Source organism: Takifugu rubripes, chromosome 19, assembly GCF_901000725.2.
Source record: "Takifugu rubripes chromosome 19, fTakRub1.2, whole genome shotgun sequence".
NCBI classification, from domain to species: Eukaryota; Metazoa; Chordata; class Actinopteri; order Tetraodontiformes; family Tetraodontidae; genus Takifugu; species Takifugu rubripes.
In genome coordinates, this window is record NC_042303.1 from 2,306,640 (window position 1) to 2,325,201 (window position 18,562).

The window sequence follows — 18,562 nt, forward strand, 5'->3', positions numbered from 1 at the left end:
GTGGGAATTATTTTATACTTATCAGCGGAAGTATGCAGCCCTGCGTTTTGTTTAATCCATTTTAAATATTAATTGTGCTTTCACAGAACTCTGACTCAAACATTTCAGAAAGACTGTTTCTCCTCTGGGAGCTGGGTCACGGCCACCTTCGTAGGAATTTTAAAGATAAAAGGGAAATTAGATAAAGGCCTACAGTTTGCTGACATTTTAAGCAATGGTCTGATTATGGTAAGCTAAGCAAAAATGGAAATAAAGAAGAAGTTCCAACCAGCACCCGTATCTGTGCATTTACAAGATATTTTCCTCATAAGTCAATGAATTTGTAAAAATAAATTTTAGTACACACAATGACTTTAAAAACATGACACATGATGATAGGGATAAATAATGTTCCTGCAGTGAGCACTCTGTGTGGCCCCTACAGACTTAAGTCACTGACTTTCGGATCTTATTCGGTCTGATTTCTTGCAAAGAAAAAAAAATACTTGAAAGCCAATGGAGCTGTAAATGGCAGAAGTCAGGCCCACTCTGGAACAGCCCAGGAGCCAGCCAGCATTGGGGGCCAGCTGGAGACCAGTGTCCTGAGCCAGACTAAGGCAACGGGAGATTCAGAACACAGATGAAACAGAACAGGGAGGAGAAGGAGGCACATATGAGGGTGGTGAGAGGTTTGACAGCACAAGAAGACACATCCAAAGGACCGGCCTGGATGGAAGCTAAATACAAAGTGAGTATTAATCCAAGAAATAACCACAAATAATCATTACAGGTTTCATATTTTTCATAAAATGCATCATATGGATACGCCAACCAGGTCAAAAACCTTTAATTTCAATCTATGACACCAGGGGGGTCGTCTATCTTGACATAAATAGGATGAGCGGGGTGAGGTGTAAAGACTTTCCACTGAAGAATCTGACAAAATGTTGAAGATCCTGTGCTCAGCAGCTTCCTGCTTTTATGCAGCCTTCTGTTTTTTTAAAAACCAACAACATTCCGTTTGACCTCAGATTTGCTTCTCTGTCAAAAAGGAAAATGCAGTCGTTCTGTTTTCACAGTTGTTTCTTTGCATTCCAGGAAACAGACCAAAACTGCAGCGTCACCGGATAAGGCCAGCTCTCGCCGGGATCGGCAGGAGGGCAAATCCTCCAAAAGCTCTTGTCAAGAGCAGATAAGGCTTTTTCCCACTTCTCCTCTCAGGCATGATTCAAGCTGTTATTTACTTGGGCTTTTAAACTCAATTGGATTATCATAAAATCTGATTATTAAGTAGCCAAATGAAAACTGGAGCAGCGGAGACAGAAGAATTGAAGAAAATTAAATTCCATTAACAGAACGATTTATACAATCAGAATCATATTCAACTGAGCTTCACTTCCCTCAAACTGCTGGTGAACATTCAGAAAGGTTGACTCTTCCCCTCGCCATCATAGAGGAAGTTGGAAAATTCTTGCTCTGGAAGTCTTATTCCATGATTCCAAATGAGGGTTATAAAGAAGGACTGTACCACACACTCACACACACTCCTATATACGGTAAATTAGAATAGACAAAGGTGATTTTGTTCTGTGAAGCATTCAGAGAGGGATTAAATAAACCTGGTTGGTATGTGTATTGCTACAAAAGACTGCAACTTTTGGTTAATATTGGTAACTGTAGGCCACAACAGTCTCAGAAGAGAATGTTGAGTCAATCCATATTACTTTTTTGGATCCAGAATGAGGGATTTTTGTGCAGCTGAGCCGGCCACACGGCCACTACAGCCACCGTAGCCTTGCTGCTGGCACTCTCAGGAAGCAGTAGGTGGAGATGACCCCTGCTGGGAGGTGTCAGTCGCTCATGGAGCTTTCACTCTGTTCCAAAAAAGAACAAGACGACAGCAACAGCTCCCGCTTTTTGGGATCAACCTAACATTAAGAAAGGGTTACTGTCCATGATTTCAAAGTTGGAGCTTCAATTCTTTTTAGGTGCTTGTAGTTTTCATGTTTTCAGTCTTCGTTGAGCTGCCGTTATTTGTGTGATTTAGTTATTGTTGTACACCATTTTGTGTTTGAGTCAGACTCCATTAGAGAGAGAAACAAAGTCCAGAGAACACAGATGCTTTATTATCAACATCGCCTTCTTCTGTGATCCGTTGGATTTGTTTTCCACTGTGGATTGGACTTTTTTTTTTTTTAACCATGCTGCTGCTGGTGTTGTTGCATCTGCAGGTTTCACTCCAAGAACAGGTAAGACACCTCCGGCCTCTTCTCATTTTTTCAAATGTGCTTTAGATTCAAAGAAACCTTTACATACATCAACGTTTGTCCTCAGACTGGTACTGCTGGACGGTGCGATGTCCCACAGTTGGAGACGTCCCACAGCCTCTGCACGTCCTGGGCTGCATGCACGGCAAGCAGCTGCCCTCGTGGCTCCAGCAGCGTGGGCACAGCTAACTGCAGGTAGGCACCAAAAGTCAAGGAATGTAAAGTTTACAACAGTGACAAACTTTACGAGCCCACTGTACAGGGACTTTTTACATTTTGCCACTGCTACACTGCACCACAAATCATCAAGTGTGAAATACCTGAACTCACCCGACTGTTTGCTAAGAACTGCAATTAAAGATGGTGTAAATTCGGTGCTGTCCTCGCCTCATGTTCCCAGTTATGTGGTCCAAATCGGCGGCAGAGAGATGGAGCTGGACGGGTGTCAGCACATCTGTGTGAGGAGTTATTTGAAGCCAGTATGCTGCCCACAACACTGGGGACCTCTGTGCCTTGGTAAGAACCACACGCTCACGTACATGTTCACCTGAATGTATACTCAACATCACTCTGAAATTTCCTAATGAGGCTTTTGGGCTGAAATTGGACTGTAGAAACCTTTACAAATAGCTGGATGTGATCCAAATAGGGATTTTTATAGGAGCCAACAGTCCCTCTAATAATATGCCTTTAGTGTAGATGGGTGAATGCAGATTTGAGAGGTTAAAGATGATTCAAAGGCCGTGCATGTAGCAAACTGTAGACCACTGGTAAAGCTGAACAAACAGAGTGCTAGTTTGTACAGATTTTATTAAAAAGAGCCCCTCAAATTCAGGATTAGCTCATTTAAATGTAATAATGTTGAATATTTGACAGAGCCTGTCAGGGCGTGAATGCATCCTGGAGAGAAATGTCATTATGTTGGTCTTGGTTTGGTTTTTAAATGGTCTCCCCCACTCTCCTAACATAATATCAGTTACTGACAGTTGAGGCGAGACCCCCCAATTTGAACTTGTCTGTGATTTGAGTTGCTTTAGGATTTATTAGGTGTGAGGGTTTGATGTGGAACTAATTCAGCCGTTATATTTGCCTGGCTAAAAAAGTCTAACAGATCTGCGGGGTGGGGGTTGGGGGGGGGGGTGGCATATCTGAAGGACTTTCTTGCTCTGGTATTGTGCCAGGAACAAAAGGGGGAGGAACATTTCCTGCCATGCTTCCTGCGGACAAGCCAATGCAGCAGTTTTGATGCATTAACCACCGATACCCCCAAATCAGCAGATGTGGCCCGGCTTGGTAGAGATGAAGCAGGATGTTTTCAGGGTAACCACCTGGAAACAGAGCTGGATCAGGGGTGACTGATGAGTTACGGCGCAGAGGCTGAGATTTTCTTGTTGATGGTTGATTAGGAGACACTTTTATTCCCCAACATCATGTAAAAGGCTGTCTTTTGCAAATCCTTTCACTTCTTTTTATCATATAAATACTGTATAAATACTGTTCCTTCTGCCTGTGGGTTCCAGGCTTGTAAAATCTTGCAAACTAAATTTGTGTAACCTATTTTGGCAAGATCATACTGACAACATATAGACAGATGACTCCAAAAACAGATCCAAGGCCCGGAAAGAGTTTCATTTTATTTATTAAATTACACAGTAGTGAGTCCACATAATCGTACCAGTTTCAAATCACTAAGGGCAACTCAAGACTTCAGCTAATTGAACCATTCAACAGTAAACAGAAGACTACAATGTTGCGCTGATAATCAACCCAGCACTCAGAGGAAGGGCTGATATATACAGTACAAGGAAGCAGCAGGATGCAATTAGAGCCAAGTAAAGGAAAGAGATGATTATGCATTTAAGGGGGAGGAGGTGAGTGTGTGGGAAAGGATAGAATATACAGAGAGAGAAACAGATTTCAACTGGAACATTAACCCGCCCTAACCTAACCCAATTTAACCTAATCCAACCTACCCTAACCTAACCTACCCTACCCCAACCTAACCTAACCTAACCAAGCCTAAACTAACCTATCTTAACCTAACCCAATCTAACCTACCCTACCCTACCCCAACCTAACCTACCCTACTCTACCCTACCCTAACCCAACCTAACCTACCCTAATCCAACCTAACCCAACCTATCTTAACCTAACCCACCCTACCCTACTCTACCCTAACCTAACCTAACCCCTAACCCAACCCAACCTAACCTACACTAACCTATCCCAACCCAACCTACCCTATCCTAATCCAACCTAACCTATTTAACCTAATCCAACCCAACCCAACCTATCTTAACCTAACCTAACCCTCCTCTACCCTACTCTAACCTAACCTACCCTAATCCAACCAACCCAACCTATCTTAACCTAACCCAATCTAACCGACCCTACCCTACCCCAACCTAACCTACCCTACCCCAACCTAACCTAACCTAACCTAATATAACCTAACCTAACCTACCCTACCCTACTCTACCCTACCCTACCCTAACCCAACCTAACCTAACCTACCCTAATCCAACCTAACCCAACCTATCTTAACCTAACCTAACCCACCCTACCCTACTCTAACCTAACCTACCCTACCCTACCCTACCCTAACCTAACCCTAACCCAACCCAACCTAACCTACCCTAACCTATCCCAACCCAACATACCCTACCCTAATCCAACCTAACCTAACCTATCTTAACCTAATCCAACCCAACCCAACCTATCTTAACCTAACCTAACCTACTCTAACCTAACCTACATCCTCATATACAAGCAGAATGATCCGATAACGTTTAGCTGTTTATTTGCAGCCTGTCCAAGCTGGTCAGGGAAGACCTGTAACTCACACGGAACCTGTTTGGATGGACACAGCGGCAACGGCACCTGCATTTGTGAAGTTAGTGTCCTCCGTCTTCAGGGTCTGCCATTGTTCACCAAAGACTTAAATTCCATAGCTTTGGTTAATGATCCTATTGGGCAGTGATGCATTTAGGGATTTGTAGTTTTTAATGCAAAGTTACTAGTTTGACCAGACAACCAGACTGCTGTGCAACGTAGAAGCAGGATTAGAGATTTATGACTTGTGAGGGATTTAGAAGGTGTTCATAATTATTTACCAATCTCTCCTTTTAGGAGGGATTCTCTGGATTTGCCTGTCAGGACTGTGCAAAGCCAAACTTTTATGGAAAGAATTGTGATAAAGGTATACTTCATACATTCACAGCAAAAATATGTCAGTATTTCAATAAGAAAATACCTTCACGTTCCCTAGGAACTATTCTTGGAGTTTCTACCTATAGTTTTTTGTGTTTTTGTGTGTACAGAGTGTGACTGTGAGCATGGAGTGTGTAACACCGGTTCTGAGGGTGATGGACAGTGTCTGTGTCAACCACCGTACAGCGGACCACGCTGTGACCGAGGTAAATCTGGATTTTACACCCTTCTAAAAACCGCAGACCACATTATAGAGCATGTGAGCTGTTGGGTAATTAATCACAGTTTAATTCTAATGAGGGTCGCCCATCACCCTGTCACTGGTTACCCACTGTTCCACCACTGATGAATACCGACCATGGCTGAGGCTTTGGAGATGTGTCCCACCAGGTTTCAGGTTTCATATTTTTAGACCTGATTAGGTTTTAGTGCCCTCAACACGCTGATGACTTTTTACTTACGTGAGCAGACAATAGTGCATCGAGGGCAGTGAGATCTCCTGCTGAAAGGTCTCCTCTGCTTGTTTGAAGAGCAGCTGGACAGCCTTGAAGGTCAAAAAGCTTCTCAAAACAGCAGAAAGGCGACAGTGGGCGACTCCAGTGGGCCTGCATCCATCCCATGTATCCAGCCGAGCATCAGCCTTATTTAGAGTCTTATTAAGAACTTCCATAATTAATAGTAACCAGCTAACGTGTTGTTTTATTTCTCTCCTGAGGTGATCTTTTCTGTGTTTTGACCCGTGTTTTGTTTTGAAAGTCGCTGGTTGCCACGGTGAACTCTTATTGTGTACTGTTTTTGGCAGTGACCACTGAGTGCAGTAACTGCAAACCCTACTCATACTGTAAAGAAGAGCGAGAGGCCACCTTCTGTGAATGCTTGCCAGGGTACAGGAAGACAGCAAACGGAAAGTGCGGAAGTGAGGAAGCATCTCCCTTTCACATGGGTGACATCACAGCATCATCATTTGTAGGGAGGACTTCATTTTAAAAGGTTTTCCCGTTCAGGTGTCTGTTCAGCGAAGGACTGCCACGTAAACGGCCAGTGCTCCATAAAGGAGTCAAAAGTCAGCTGCTCCTGTAAGCAGGACTATGAGGGTAACGGCAAGATCTGTATACCCATAAACCCCTGCTCCAAGGACAACGGAGGGTGTCCCTTCAACTCCACTTACTGCGTCTTCAAGGGACCCAACAAGGTTTGGAGTTCTGACAGAATCAGGACTTTAAGCTAACATATAAAGAAATACCACAAAGAATCAATGCTAATCACAACAGACTATTGACCAGACAAAACAGTCTCTCTCTCTCTCGTTGTCTCTCTCTCACTCCCTATATCTGTCTCTCTCCCTGTGTCTCTCTCTCACTCCCTGTCTCTCTCTCTATGTCTCTCTTTCACTCCCTGTCTCTGTCTCTCTCTCTCACTCCCTGTCTCTGTCTCTGTCTCTCTCTCTCACTCCCTGTCTTTTTCTCTCTCTCTGTGTCTCTCTCACTCCCTGTCTCTCTCTCTATGTCTCTCTCTCACTCCCTGTCTCTCTCTCTATGTCTCTCTCTCACTCCCTGTCTCTCTCTCACTCCCTGTCTCTGTCTCTCTCTCTCACTCCCTGTCTCTGTCTCTCTCTCTCACTCCCTGTCTTTTTCTCTCTCTCTGTGTCTCTCTCTCACTCCCTGTCTCTCTCTCTATGTCTCTCTCTCACTCCCTGTCTCTCACTCACTCCCTGTCTCTCTCTCTATGTCTCTCTCTCACTCCCTGTCTCTCTCTCACTCCCTGTCTCTGTCTCTCACTCCCTGTCTTTTTCTCTCTCTCTGTGCCTCTCTCTCACTCCCTGTCTCTCTCTATGTCTCTCTCTCACTCCCTGTCTCTCTCTCTCTCTCTCCCTCCCTGTCTCTGTCTCTCTCTCTATGTCTCTCACAGTCCAGCTGTGAATGCATGCTCGGCTTATCTCCCATTCGCGGCAGCGCTGAGTTTGGTTGCCAGCTCGTCTCTGCCTGTAAAAAAGACACGTGTCACTCCACAGCTGTCTGTAGAACTGGACTCGATGGACAAGCAAGGTAAAACACCAAAAACCAAACCACTGCCCCACGAGAGCCCCAATAATCAAATAGTCCCTTATCAATCTACACTCGATACACCAGAAAGACACAGTCAAAAAGAAAATGAACTGTCTATTTGTCTGTTGTTTTACAGGTATCACAGAAGCATTCATGCCCTTTTCTCAGTATTTGGTTTAACAGCAAATCTTCTTGGGAGTGGGAATAAAATTAATTTAGACAAAGAGCCGAAGCCATATCAATATCAGCAGTGTTATCAGTATTCACAACATTGATGAATTATCTTGTTGTTTGCCATAAAACAAGAGGGCAACTTCTGATCTCGGACCTGAAAAACCAAAACAACAATATAACACTGAAAGTCAGACTGTTACAGCTCTCAACGTCCACCTTTAACTTGAATTAAAGTTAAAAAAAAAACAATCAATGTTGCCAAACAATCAGCGTTACAACTGTTACACATTCTCAATTAAGAGGATGATGCATCCATCAGTTGGTTTTGCAAGCTGACCTTTAATTCAACTAGCTTGAATTTAGAATTTCTTCATCCGTCTAGATAGCAGGTTAGCTGGCGAGCCGTCTTGACGAGCATCTAGCATCCAAACATCAGGTTACTACTGTTGATTTGGAGAAGTGGTGGCAAACACGTGACCGTGGTCGGTGGTCAGATACGTTCGTCCAGCACATTTGTGTATGTCTACCAGTTAATACTACATCCTAAACCCGTTTCCAGGTGCGAGTGTGATGCAGATCAGATTGGTGATGGCTACCGTTGCTACGGTAACATCATGGACCGCTTGATCGAACTGGACCGCGCTGGAAGCCAAAGACACAACCTGAGTGGTGCAGTTGACTTATTTGGTAAAGAAAACAACAAACAAACATCAAGAATGTTGCTTTAAATTGGGATTGTACATGTGAGCATTATCAATCTGAGGAGTTTAAAAGTGTTGAGTGGCCATATTATTTAAACATAAATATTACTGCCAACACAGGCCAAAAGCCTTTGTTTTTACCCTCTTTATAGTGTGTTTGGGAGGTTTTACCCTGCCGTGCACTTAAAGTTGCACCAGTACCGGTGCAACAAGCGTTCACCCCCGAGCTCAGTGATGTTTTTGTGTGTGTGTTTTAGAGAATGGCTGTTCCCTGCTGCTGAATCACAACGGACCCTTCACAGTTTTCATCCCTCTGCTCAGAAAACCCCTCACTGTAAGCTGACGTCTGAAGCAGCACCTCTTTCTCAACAGGAACCAGGAACACTGGATTTCATTGCTGCGCTCCATCTCGCAAATGACTGGAGTTGCCAAGAAACGTGTTATCTCTTGTTTAAATCAAAGTAGTTCTAATAACTACCAAGAACAATGGAGATGATTCATTAAATGTTCTTGTTTTTGTTTTTGTTTTAAATCGATGCAGGGCCTTAATGACGAACTGGTATGTAAAAACCATCTGATCCTGGGTCAGCACCTCTATAAAAATCTGGAGGGACGCGACTTTGATCTTTATGGAGGAGCAAAATTTAGGAGCAAAGGAAACAAGGTCCTACTTTAACTCTCAACTACCAAAAATTGAAATGACCTCCTGAAACTACTAAATATGCTTCAAAACAGATGTTTTAAAGCTACTACACCTACTGACAACCACAATAATCACCATAAATCCCAACCCAGGAACCCTCACAGACTTTTGTTTCCATGGGTTTTGTTTGTAGAAGTTCATCCTCATGCATGAGCCCCTGCGACTGTTCTCAGTCATCCAGGAGGATGTGCCAGCAGCCAATGGGATCATACACATCATTGACCAGCCCATCACAAGCATGCCTTCAAACAAAGCCCTTCGGGATGAACAGGTGACTCCATGGTCACACACACACACACACATACTGTATATATATACTGTATATAATCAGTATTATCAGTGCTGGTCAACTCCTACAAAAACTATACATGTGTTATGTGTCTGTTTGTGTCTAGTTTGCCGACAAAACGATTAGAGACATTTTGAAGACGGATGACAAATTCAATCGCTTCCTTTCACTGGTCGATGTGAGTATTTCTTGGATGATGAGAACTTTTAAATCATTGTTGCAACAACATTAAAGGTTCTGTGTAATTAAGCAGTAAAGTAGTTAGTAGTTAGCTTAGTTTTGAAATGAGGTCAAATGTTCATGATGACGGCAGAATGTAACATAAATTTAGCCATCTTTGTGGATCTTTAACTAAATCTTTAACTAAAAATTAAAGAACAACAATAGGAAATCTTTCTGATTTCTTTCTTATTCTAATAGATTATTGGTCAGGACGAGGACAAAAGTCTAGACTTACTCCATTTTTATTGTAAATGCATACATATTTGACCTTTAAATAATTGTACAGCTAATAACCAGATATTTTTATGAACCGTTTTTTTGGACAAGATAATGAAGATAACTTTCAGTTGAATTATGAACTGTGACGAGGTAGCTCTGTAGCTCCAACACTCAAATGAGACACAGTTAACAGAAGTTGGGGGAACATTGTTAAATCCAGTCAAATTTCTTTCTGTCTTTGCAGAACTGTGGTTCACCCCCTCCTCTGCAGGGTCCAGGACCCCTGACTGTGTTCGTTCCCACCAACCAGGCGGTGGACCGAGCACGAGATGGTAGCATCCTGTACATGCTGACTGATGTATGGCTGATCATTTTACACTACGCATTACCAGCTCCTACCAGACATTTAGACTACATGTAAAGAAGCATGTAACAACCAGAACATTTCCGTATATTTTGTACATTTACAGGCCAAACACAAGTTACAGGAACTTCTGAGACACCATGTTTTCTCCCAGGCTGTTGTGAGTATCACACCTTTTCTGCCGAGATGTCTTTTTATCTTCCTTTCCTTTCTACAAGTTTGTCTATTGTGAATATTCACTTACCACTTGAAGACATTAAACCTGCTCGCCCAAACTCCTGGGGATGAAGCAGGGGCAAGTTTGGTTAATGGTGAATTTAATAAATCATTTAAATGATTATTGATGTAAAATGCATCATCAGAGGTCAATAACACCATCAGGAAAAAACCAGAACAGAGCTCAACAAGGTTTAAAGTTGGGTTTATATTACGCGCAAAGTTGTTACTTCATAATTTGAACCGTTCGATGGTCTAGCTTGTCATTATTTTTAGCTTGTCGTTATTTTTAACGTGTAGATGACCACCGATGACTTGGTTACCATCCCCCAAATAAAGACGATGGCCAATCAGCTTGTTTCCATCACCGTTTCTGACAGTGTAAGTCTATCTTCGCAGTGCCCTAATTCTATACGTCCACCCATTCTGTTGAAATAGATGTGCCGTCCTTCTCCTTTCCCCAGGGAAAGATCCTGTTAGGTGAGAAGGCCGTTCCTCTGGAGAGTGCCAACATTATGGCATCAAACGGGATTATCCATATGATTGATGGGCTGCTGTACCCACCTTCCATCCTTCCTATCCTGCCTCACCGCTGCGATATCACCAAGAGTATCATCATCCTGGTGAGCAGATGGAACCTTAGGGTTTAGGGTTAACCCTAACCCTAACCCCTAACCCCAACCCTATCCCTATCCCTATCCCTAACCTTAACCCTAGCCATAAACCTAACCCTAGCCCTAACCCTAGCCCTAACCCTAGCCATAACCCTAACCCTAACCCCAACCCTATCCCTAACCCTAGCTCTAACCCTAGCCATAACCCTAACCCTAACTCTAACCCTAGCCCTAACCCTAACTCTAACCCTAGCCCTAACCCTAACTCTAACCCTAACTCTAACCGTAGCCCCAACCCTAGCCCTAACCCTAGCGTAACCCTAGCCCCAACCCTAGCCCTAGCCCTAGCCCTAACCCTAACCCTCGCCCTAGCCCTAGCCCTAGCCTTAGCCCTAACTCTAAATCATGTCACTCTGGAGGAACTAAGCTGAGCTGGACTATATAAGTGTTTGCATAATCATTGCCTGCACAATTAGTCACTTTGCACGTCGCTTCTTTTGATATCGACACTTGTGGTTAGATGTCCCTTCATTTTTGTCCTTTGTCTTATTCAATTGTAAATCTGTTGAGAGGAATGAATTAACTTTGTGTGTGTGTTTGTGTGTGTCTAGGGTCCCTGTGTTCACTGCAGCTTTCTCAATGAGACGGAGTGTCCAGATGATAGCAGTGGAATGGTAAAACACACCATTATTATCAAAATAACGGCACTCCTCTAATCTCTTGTTTATTGAGTGGCTTTGCACATTTATAGGCCCTTTGAATGCTCAGTGTCCAGGTCCCCTTCATTGTGTGTTCTTTTACTGTGAACATCTGTACTCAGAGAGTGTCCTCAGTCATATATTTTAGTTGTGGACACGTTAAAAAGTCCCAGTACCATCACTCACACACAAACAGAAGTGCTCCAGACCCACTGAGATCAAAGTTTGTGTTGATTTTTTTTTAAACTGGGTTTTGTAATTGGTCATGTAACACGTGATGAGGCGAAACTGCAAATCTCGTCTCCAGGACCGTCATCAGATCGGTTGTGACTACATGAGTTCTCCACTCAGACCAAAGTCCTCCACTGGCTGTGCAAAATTCTGCAACATTACGAGACAGGTGAGCATTGAATGAAAAGATTCACTGTGTAACAACACTTTATTTGATTTACAGCCACCCCCCAAAAATTAGCTTAACTTTATAAATACCACTATTACTGCTGCTAACAACCCAAAACAATTTCGTATGCTGACCTAAATAATGAATTGAGTAAAACCACTATTTTGTGCTAACCAGTACTTTAATTGGAAGAGATGTGAAGATTTTTCAGATTTTGATATTATTGGATCACAGATTTGATCATTAACTATAGATTACATTGATTAATTGTCATTTATTCTTGATGCTTGTATCTGTGGATGTGCTCCAGTTGCCCCAGTGTTGTAAAGGTTTCTATGGCCCAGACTGTAAACCCTGTATTGGTGGATTCCAGCACCCCTGCTATGACAAGGGAAAGGTGCACAAAGACAAACATTATCTCAACAGAAGTGTGCTTTCTCGGTCACATGTTGATCCAGTTTTCATGGGCAGTGTTTAGATGGTATCAGCGGCAACGGCTCCTGCAGCTGTCATGAAGCCTTCAAGGGCGTCGCCTGCCACATCTGTGTGGATCCATCCAAGCATGGAGAGAACTGTGATGAAGGTAATGACGTCGGTGACGGGGGGAAAGAAACGTATTCCCACTTATTGTCATCTACTGCACCATTATAACTGCATTCCTGATGTATCCATTTTGCAATTAGCAGTGGAATTTTTCCTGTCATAGTCAATGCTTAGTTCAAACATGCATCGTTCAAACTGCAAAAATCTTCTGACCGACGGCCTTTTGTTTCGAAAGGATAGCGACATAATCGTGTCGGCATTTGTGCCTTTTCCATGGGTGCATTGTTTACCATGTTAACAGACGAGTTTTGCACATGTTCCAGCTGGCTGATGCATGTTAACAAATTTAAAAATGTTAATAACAACTAGTTTTCTTGCAGTTAGTTAAATATGTATAAATATAAATGTGAAATGCAGATCTAAATATTATGTACTATTCATATATGAATATAACTGTTAAATATAATTGTAAATGGTAAATGTCTCGCCAAGTGTAAAACTAAAGCTCGGCCTCAGACAGTTCGTCGCCCATTTCAGTCACGCGGGCCCAAAGACCTCAGAACAGCCCTCTCACACCTGATCCTGGATCTGGGAACAATGCTGGAGTGAAAGCTGAAGCACCCGGTTTTACCCTAGCTGTGTCTACACCTATTTGTGCTACGTTTCCCACTTAAAATATGATAAAAATGATGTGGCAGTCTACCAGCGCACCATCAAATAATGTATAATGCATGATTATTATTATTGTGTATATTTATATGTAATTAGATCAACACTTATAGTTTTATATAATATTTATATTCACATTTTCCCTTTCTTTTATACTTTCACACAACTTTCATTTATGTGGGTAAATTACTTTTCTCATTTAGCTAAATGCGAGGAAAGCTAGTTATAAGTGACATGATCATTTGGGGTCCCTTACAACTATATTGTAAAATGTTAAATTGACAGCTATCAGTCTCAGACACAAATGCAGACCACATTTTCAGAACCAGTGGCCTTTAGAATGTTGCTCTATACAAGCAACGTGAAAATGTTCCACTGGGGTCCTTCGCAGAGGACCGTTATTTTTGTGTTATTGATCCAACAAGGAGCATGTTTCCTTCTCTGTAGAGTGCAGCTGTGTCCATGGGGTGTGTGACAACCGTCCAGGCAGTGGAGGTGTGTGTCGGAGAGGATCGTGTTTGGAGGGGTATTCTGGAGACAACTGTGATAAGATGGTCACACCGTGCAACTCTGACGGGTTGCATGCGCACTGTCACATCCATGCATACTGTGTTTATGAAGAGCTAAACACCAAGTAAGATGATCAAAATTTAGTTTACATCCTGTTGTGTATCACTAACTTTGTTAACTTAACATTATTTTATTTCATCCTTAATATCATTGTTGTAAGTAGTTCAACACCATCAATACTAACCAAAATAATTCTATGCAATTCTAAAGCAAGTAATTAAGAATAGAATATTTAAAAAAAATAAGAAAAAGCTCTAAGCCAGCTCCCTCCCTCTGTCCTGTGCTGGGTAGTTCTGCTCATGCTTTATTGATTTGTCCTTGGACTAGAGCAGTTTTGTCTATGGGTGCTCTGTCTAAGTTAATAGGGATGTCATGTTTTTGAGGCAAAGCTTCTTTAAAGGGGTTTTCCTGCCACACAATATTTTTGCAGCCTGCGGTCTTTCCTAACAGACTTATTGTTGATCGCTGTATAGTTTTGATCCTTTGTTGATATGTCCTGGAGACATTCGTTTCCTGTCTGTGGTTCAGTGTCCTCCTAAATGTGTCAATGCATCGTCTTCTAAAAAGAAACAGGACACAGTCAAGCTGGTTCGATTTGCTTTTGCTCCTCGGTGAAAGAGAGGGTTTTGTCGATAATTTGGCATTGTCTGTTGCTGCTTGGGTCTCTATGGATATCGGTGCAATGCTTCCCAGCATTGTAAAGGTTGACCTCTACGACCCCACTGCTAATCTGTGCTTTAACCTGCAGAACAAATTTGTATTGCAAGGAGGGGCTGACGAATCTGATCAGAGAAAAATATATTCCTTTGGGACTAGTTTATCCCTTTTGGGGGTCATAGGGAGGATGTTGGATCCTGTCTCAGCCGCTATGTGGGTGAAGGTTGGTGCCTTCCCTAGTGATTCGCCAGCTCCTCCAGGGCCCATGGTGAGCATTTGTGGGTTTGGTTCCTTGCTCAAGGGTACCTCAGCAGTGTCCTGGTGCTGCCCCTACTATCAGAAGGCCTCCCAAGTTTTGTCTGCACTGAAGTTTGAACGCAGAACCCTCAGCTTTGCGGCCCCGTCCTCTATAGACTGAACTACCACCACTCCTAAAATGATGTTTCCAATGATTATTGTTCTCCTAATTGAATTAAACTCTTTTATATATTTTTTCTTCAGGTGCGTGTGTAGGGATGGATATGAGGGGGACGGCCACTCCTGTTCGCCTGTTAATCTCTGCCTGAAAAGCAATAAAGGCGGCTGTGACAAAAATGTAAGTCGTACTCTGTGTAATGTAAATCGTACTCTCTTGCTCATAAAAAAATCTATTGATTTTTTTGTCCTCTGAAGACATGTGGTACGCTTTATATGTTTCCTTTCCACAAGTCCTTTTGGTGATTCAGCAAGTGATTAGATTGGCGACACTGATTGACTGATTAGAACCGATACAACAGAAATGAGTCAGGAGCAAAAGTATGCAAGAACAAGCAGTGGGACCCCAACTCATTAACCCAACAAGGACTGGATTCAGACTCTTACTCAAAGTGAAAAATGATATCAAAGTTGATCCAGCTTCTACAAACTCTCCCACTACAACAGATAATGTGGCTCAGCCTTCTGCATGTCCTCCATGTGTCTGTCTGTATGGATGCCCTCCAACATCTGGACATGCTCCTAATGAGAGGGCCCTGCTGGATATCATCCCTTCCTATGGCATCGGTCATCTCTTAGACTCTCTGTCAGGGTACCTCTTGTGGAAGTCTTTGCCCTGTCAAATGAGATGCCTCCCCGGACCATCTCTGCACCCCTGCCAAGCCCATCATGCTGGAGGAGGTTGCCCAGATTGGAGCTTTCCAAACAGCATCTCCAGACTCTCTCACTGGAGAGAATAGGGCAGTGGTGGGTGCTTTGCTTCACAGTTTCTGCCAATACAGCAGTATCTAGCAGATTCCAAATGTGCTCTCCACAGTGCTGGACTCTAAGCACAGCTCCTGCTTGTCAGTGTTTCCGCTCACATGGAGGTGTTGGGGTTGGGTGTAGGCGGCCTGCCTACACCTGTCCTGGTGTAAAGGCCCATCTCCTGGCACCTCTATGCTCTAGAAGCTGTTGCCTGGAGTCACAGCAAACCTTCTGGCCGTGTTGCATATATTACCACCCTGAGGAGCTACACTACCTAATAACCTCTGGTGAATTTTGCCTCATGTTACCATGATTGGACAGGACTCTGAAATGGCAAATCTAGTCCATAAGCCAGATGGGAGATGAGGAGAGGCAAATGTTCTCTCCTTCCTACTACTCCCTACTGTCCCATTTCTGCCCCAGATCAAGTAGGATATTTTGTTAAAGTCCAGTTGTCTTGGTGCTTCACTGTGATTATTAGATATTTCCTGTAATTTTTTGAGAGTTGTAATTTATAGTTGAAAAATCACAAAACTAGCATTATTTTGATCAAACGAGTAATTTCTATCAGCTGTTTTAGGATTTGGAGGGAGGAAACAGTTTAACTGTGTTTTTTGTTTGTCCAATCTCCTTCAGAACGTTCGTACCTTTTTGATGCCCTCCTTTTGGACACCAATACGTCTGCAGGAAAATACAAATATTGTAACTTGGTTTTCCTGAAATTAACTTTTCCATTGCCGCACTCCCTTTGTGCAGGCTGGGTGTGTGTACACAGGTCCAGGAAACGTATCGTGTGTGTGCATTGAAGGATGGACCGGTGATGGCAAAGTGTGTGTAGAGATCAACAACTGTCAGCTGCAGAGTCGAGGAAGCTGCAGCCCCAATGCCAACTGTAACTACATTGGACCAGGACAGGTGATCTAATAGGAAACAGACGTACATGGACTTCCTTTGTATTTTACTGTCCTCTGTCACACACACACATGCCGACACGATTGTGGAATAACTACTGCATTATGACGGAATGACTTGTTTTGCAGCACGAGTGTGTGTGTAAATCAGGTTACATGGGGGATGGCATATTGTGTGACCTCATTGACTCCTGCCTTACAAACAATGGAGGCTGCCATGGATTGGTAAATACACACACACACACACACACACACACTGAGTTCAATTTAATCCTTGCCTGGATGCGAGTGGGTTTTCCTATTTTAGCGTATAGCTGTCCATTACTGTGAGCAGCAGTTTAAACGGGTGTGTGCTAAAGTCCTGTCAGGTTCTGTGACAGCTTGACTGAACCCTCCCCTGATGAAACAGGAGAGCGAAACACTCTGACACTCCCCCAGCTCTGTCTCAGGCATAGTGAACTTAAACGCTACCATCTCACTTGCCCTGAGCCCCTTCTTGGCTGACAGGCAGGCTGACAGGTGAGGGTAGACAGGAATCTCCTTGGATTGTTATGTTTGCAGATGATACTGTGATCTGTACAGAGAGTAGGTGGAGGAGAACCTGAGGAGGTGGAGGTATGACTTGGAGAGCAGAGGTATGAAGGTCAGCCACAGCACAGAAGAAAGCATGAGTGATCGACAGGGACCCAGCTGGAACGGCGACATTATAGGAACTGCAGATAGAAGATGGGTGGATTTTAACCTTGGAGTTCCAGGGAGGTCAGGGGAGGGTCACCAGATGTGCTTTCTTTGGTTTGGTCTTTGTGTATGTTTGATGTGGCTTCTTTGTTTTTGAGGTTGTATTTACACAAGACTATAATGCAAATGAACAATAAACAATTGGTCACAAAAAAGTCTCAGAGACCGACCAAAGATCACATACAGGGCGTAGTTAGAGAGAACTTAAGAGTGTGAGAGAAACGTATGCAGATAATAGACCAGGCCCTGAAGTGAACAACTGGAAAAAGATGAAATGTACATTGCAATATAAAGTCCTTGCTAGAAAGCTAGCATCTGTGTTGATCTTTTGTGCTGTATGCTGTAAGCAGCATTTCTTTTTATGCGTCACGGCCTCCAACTGTGCGATTCCCACGATCCTGTGTGTTGTAACTCTCTCAGGCCAAATGTGAACCCAAGGAAAAGGGAACTGTCACCTGTACCTGTCATGATGGCTACGCTGGGGATGGAACGCTCTGCTATGGCTCCTTAAAGGATGTAAGCACTCAGGCTGTCCGTCCATCCATCCATCCATCCATCCATCCATCCATCCATCCATCCATCCATCCATCCATCCATCCATCCATCCATCCATCCATCATCCATCCATCCATCCATCCATCCATCCACCCATCATCCATCCATCCATCCATCCATCCATCCATCATTCACCCACCCATCCATCCATCCATCCATCCATCCATCCATCCATCCATCCATCCATCATCTATCCATCCATCATCCATCCATCCATCCATCCATCCATCCATCCATCCATCCATCCACCCATCATCCATCCATCCAGCATCTATCCATCCAGCATCTATCCATCCATCCATCCATCCTTTCATCCATCCATCCATCCATCCATCCATCCATCCATCCATCCATCCATCCATCCATCCATCCATCCATCCATCCATTCTTCTATCTCTCTATCTTGCAGGAGCTGGACATGAATCCACAGCTGTACCATTTCCAAAGAGCGACACAGGTGTGTCTGTGTTCCTATCTATCCAGCTTGTTTTTGACTTACTGTGAAGTCAAATCCTGTTTTAATGCAACGGTTGTCGGTGCTGATCCTGAACTGTTCCTCCTTGAGCCTTTTCTGTGATCTGGACCTACACTACATTG

The 18,562-nt window shown here is 43.4% G+C and overlaps 1 protein-coding gene across 1 annotated transcript in view; it reads left to right on the forward strand.

Annotated features, from left to right (window-relative positions):
* Positions 1-1,810: 1,810 nt before the first annotated feature.
* The window catches only part of stab1 (stabilin 1), a 39,664-nt gene continuing 22,912 nt past the window's right edge, over positions 1,811-18,562 (forward strand). The window contains exons 1-28 of the mRNA XM_029826739.1: positions 1,811-2,228; positions 2,314-2,441; positions 2,647-2,762; positions 5,054-5,139; positions 5,376-5,445; positions 5,567-5,662; positions 6,259-6,372; positions 6,461-6,648; positions 7,365-7,501; positions 8,235-8,362; positions 8,634-8,710; positions 8,918-9,040; positions 9,213-9,350; positions 9,475-9,546; positions 10,054-10,167; positions 10,280-10,333; positions 10,690-10,770; positions 10,854-11,012; positions 11,615-11,677; positions 12,009-12,101; positions 12,412-12,498; positions 12,573-12,684; positions 13,761-13,947; positions 15,042-15,135; positions 16,518-16,676; positions 16,802-16,897; positions 17,831-17,926; positions 18,375-18,422. Of these exons, the coding sequence (XP_029682599.1) occupies positions 2,181-2,228; positions 2,314-2,441; positions 2,647-2,762; positions 5,054-5,139; positions 5,376-5,445; positions 5,567-5,662; positions 6,259-6,372; positions 6,461-6,648; positions 7,365-7,501; positions 8,235-8,362; positions 8,634-8,710; positions 8,918-9,040; positions 9,213-9,350; positions 9,475-9,546; positions 10,054-10,167; positions 10,280-10,333; positions 10,690-10,770; positions 10,854-11,012; positions 11,615-11,677; positions 12,009-12,101; positions 12,412-12,498; positions 12,573-12,684; positions 13,761-13,947; positions 15,042-15,135; positions 16,518-16,676; positions 16,802-16,897; positions 17,831-17,926; positions 18,375-18,422 (2,964 nt within the window). The 5' untranslated portion in view covers positions 1,811-2,180. The remainder of the gene's footprint in view (positions 2,229-2,313; positions 2,442-2,646; positions 2,763-5,053; positions 5,140-5,375; positions 5,446-5,566; positions 5,663-6,258; positions 6,373-6,460; positions 6,649-7,364; positions 7,502-8,234; positions 8,363-8,633; positions 8,711-8,917; positions 9,041-9,212; positions 9,351-9,474; positions 9,547-10,053; positions 10,168-10,279; positions 10,334-10,689; positions 10,771-10,853; positions 11,013-11,614; positions 11,678-12,008; positions 12,102-12,411; positions 12,499-12,572; positions 12,685-13,760; positions 13,948-15,041; positions 15,136-16,517; positions 16,677-16,801; positions 16,898-17,830; positions 17,927-18,374; positions 18,423-18,562) is intronic.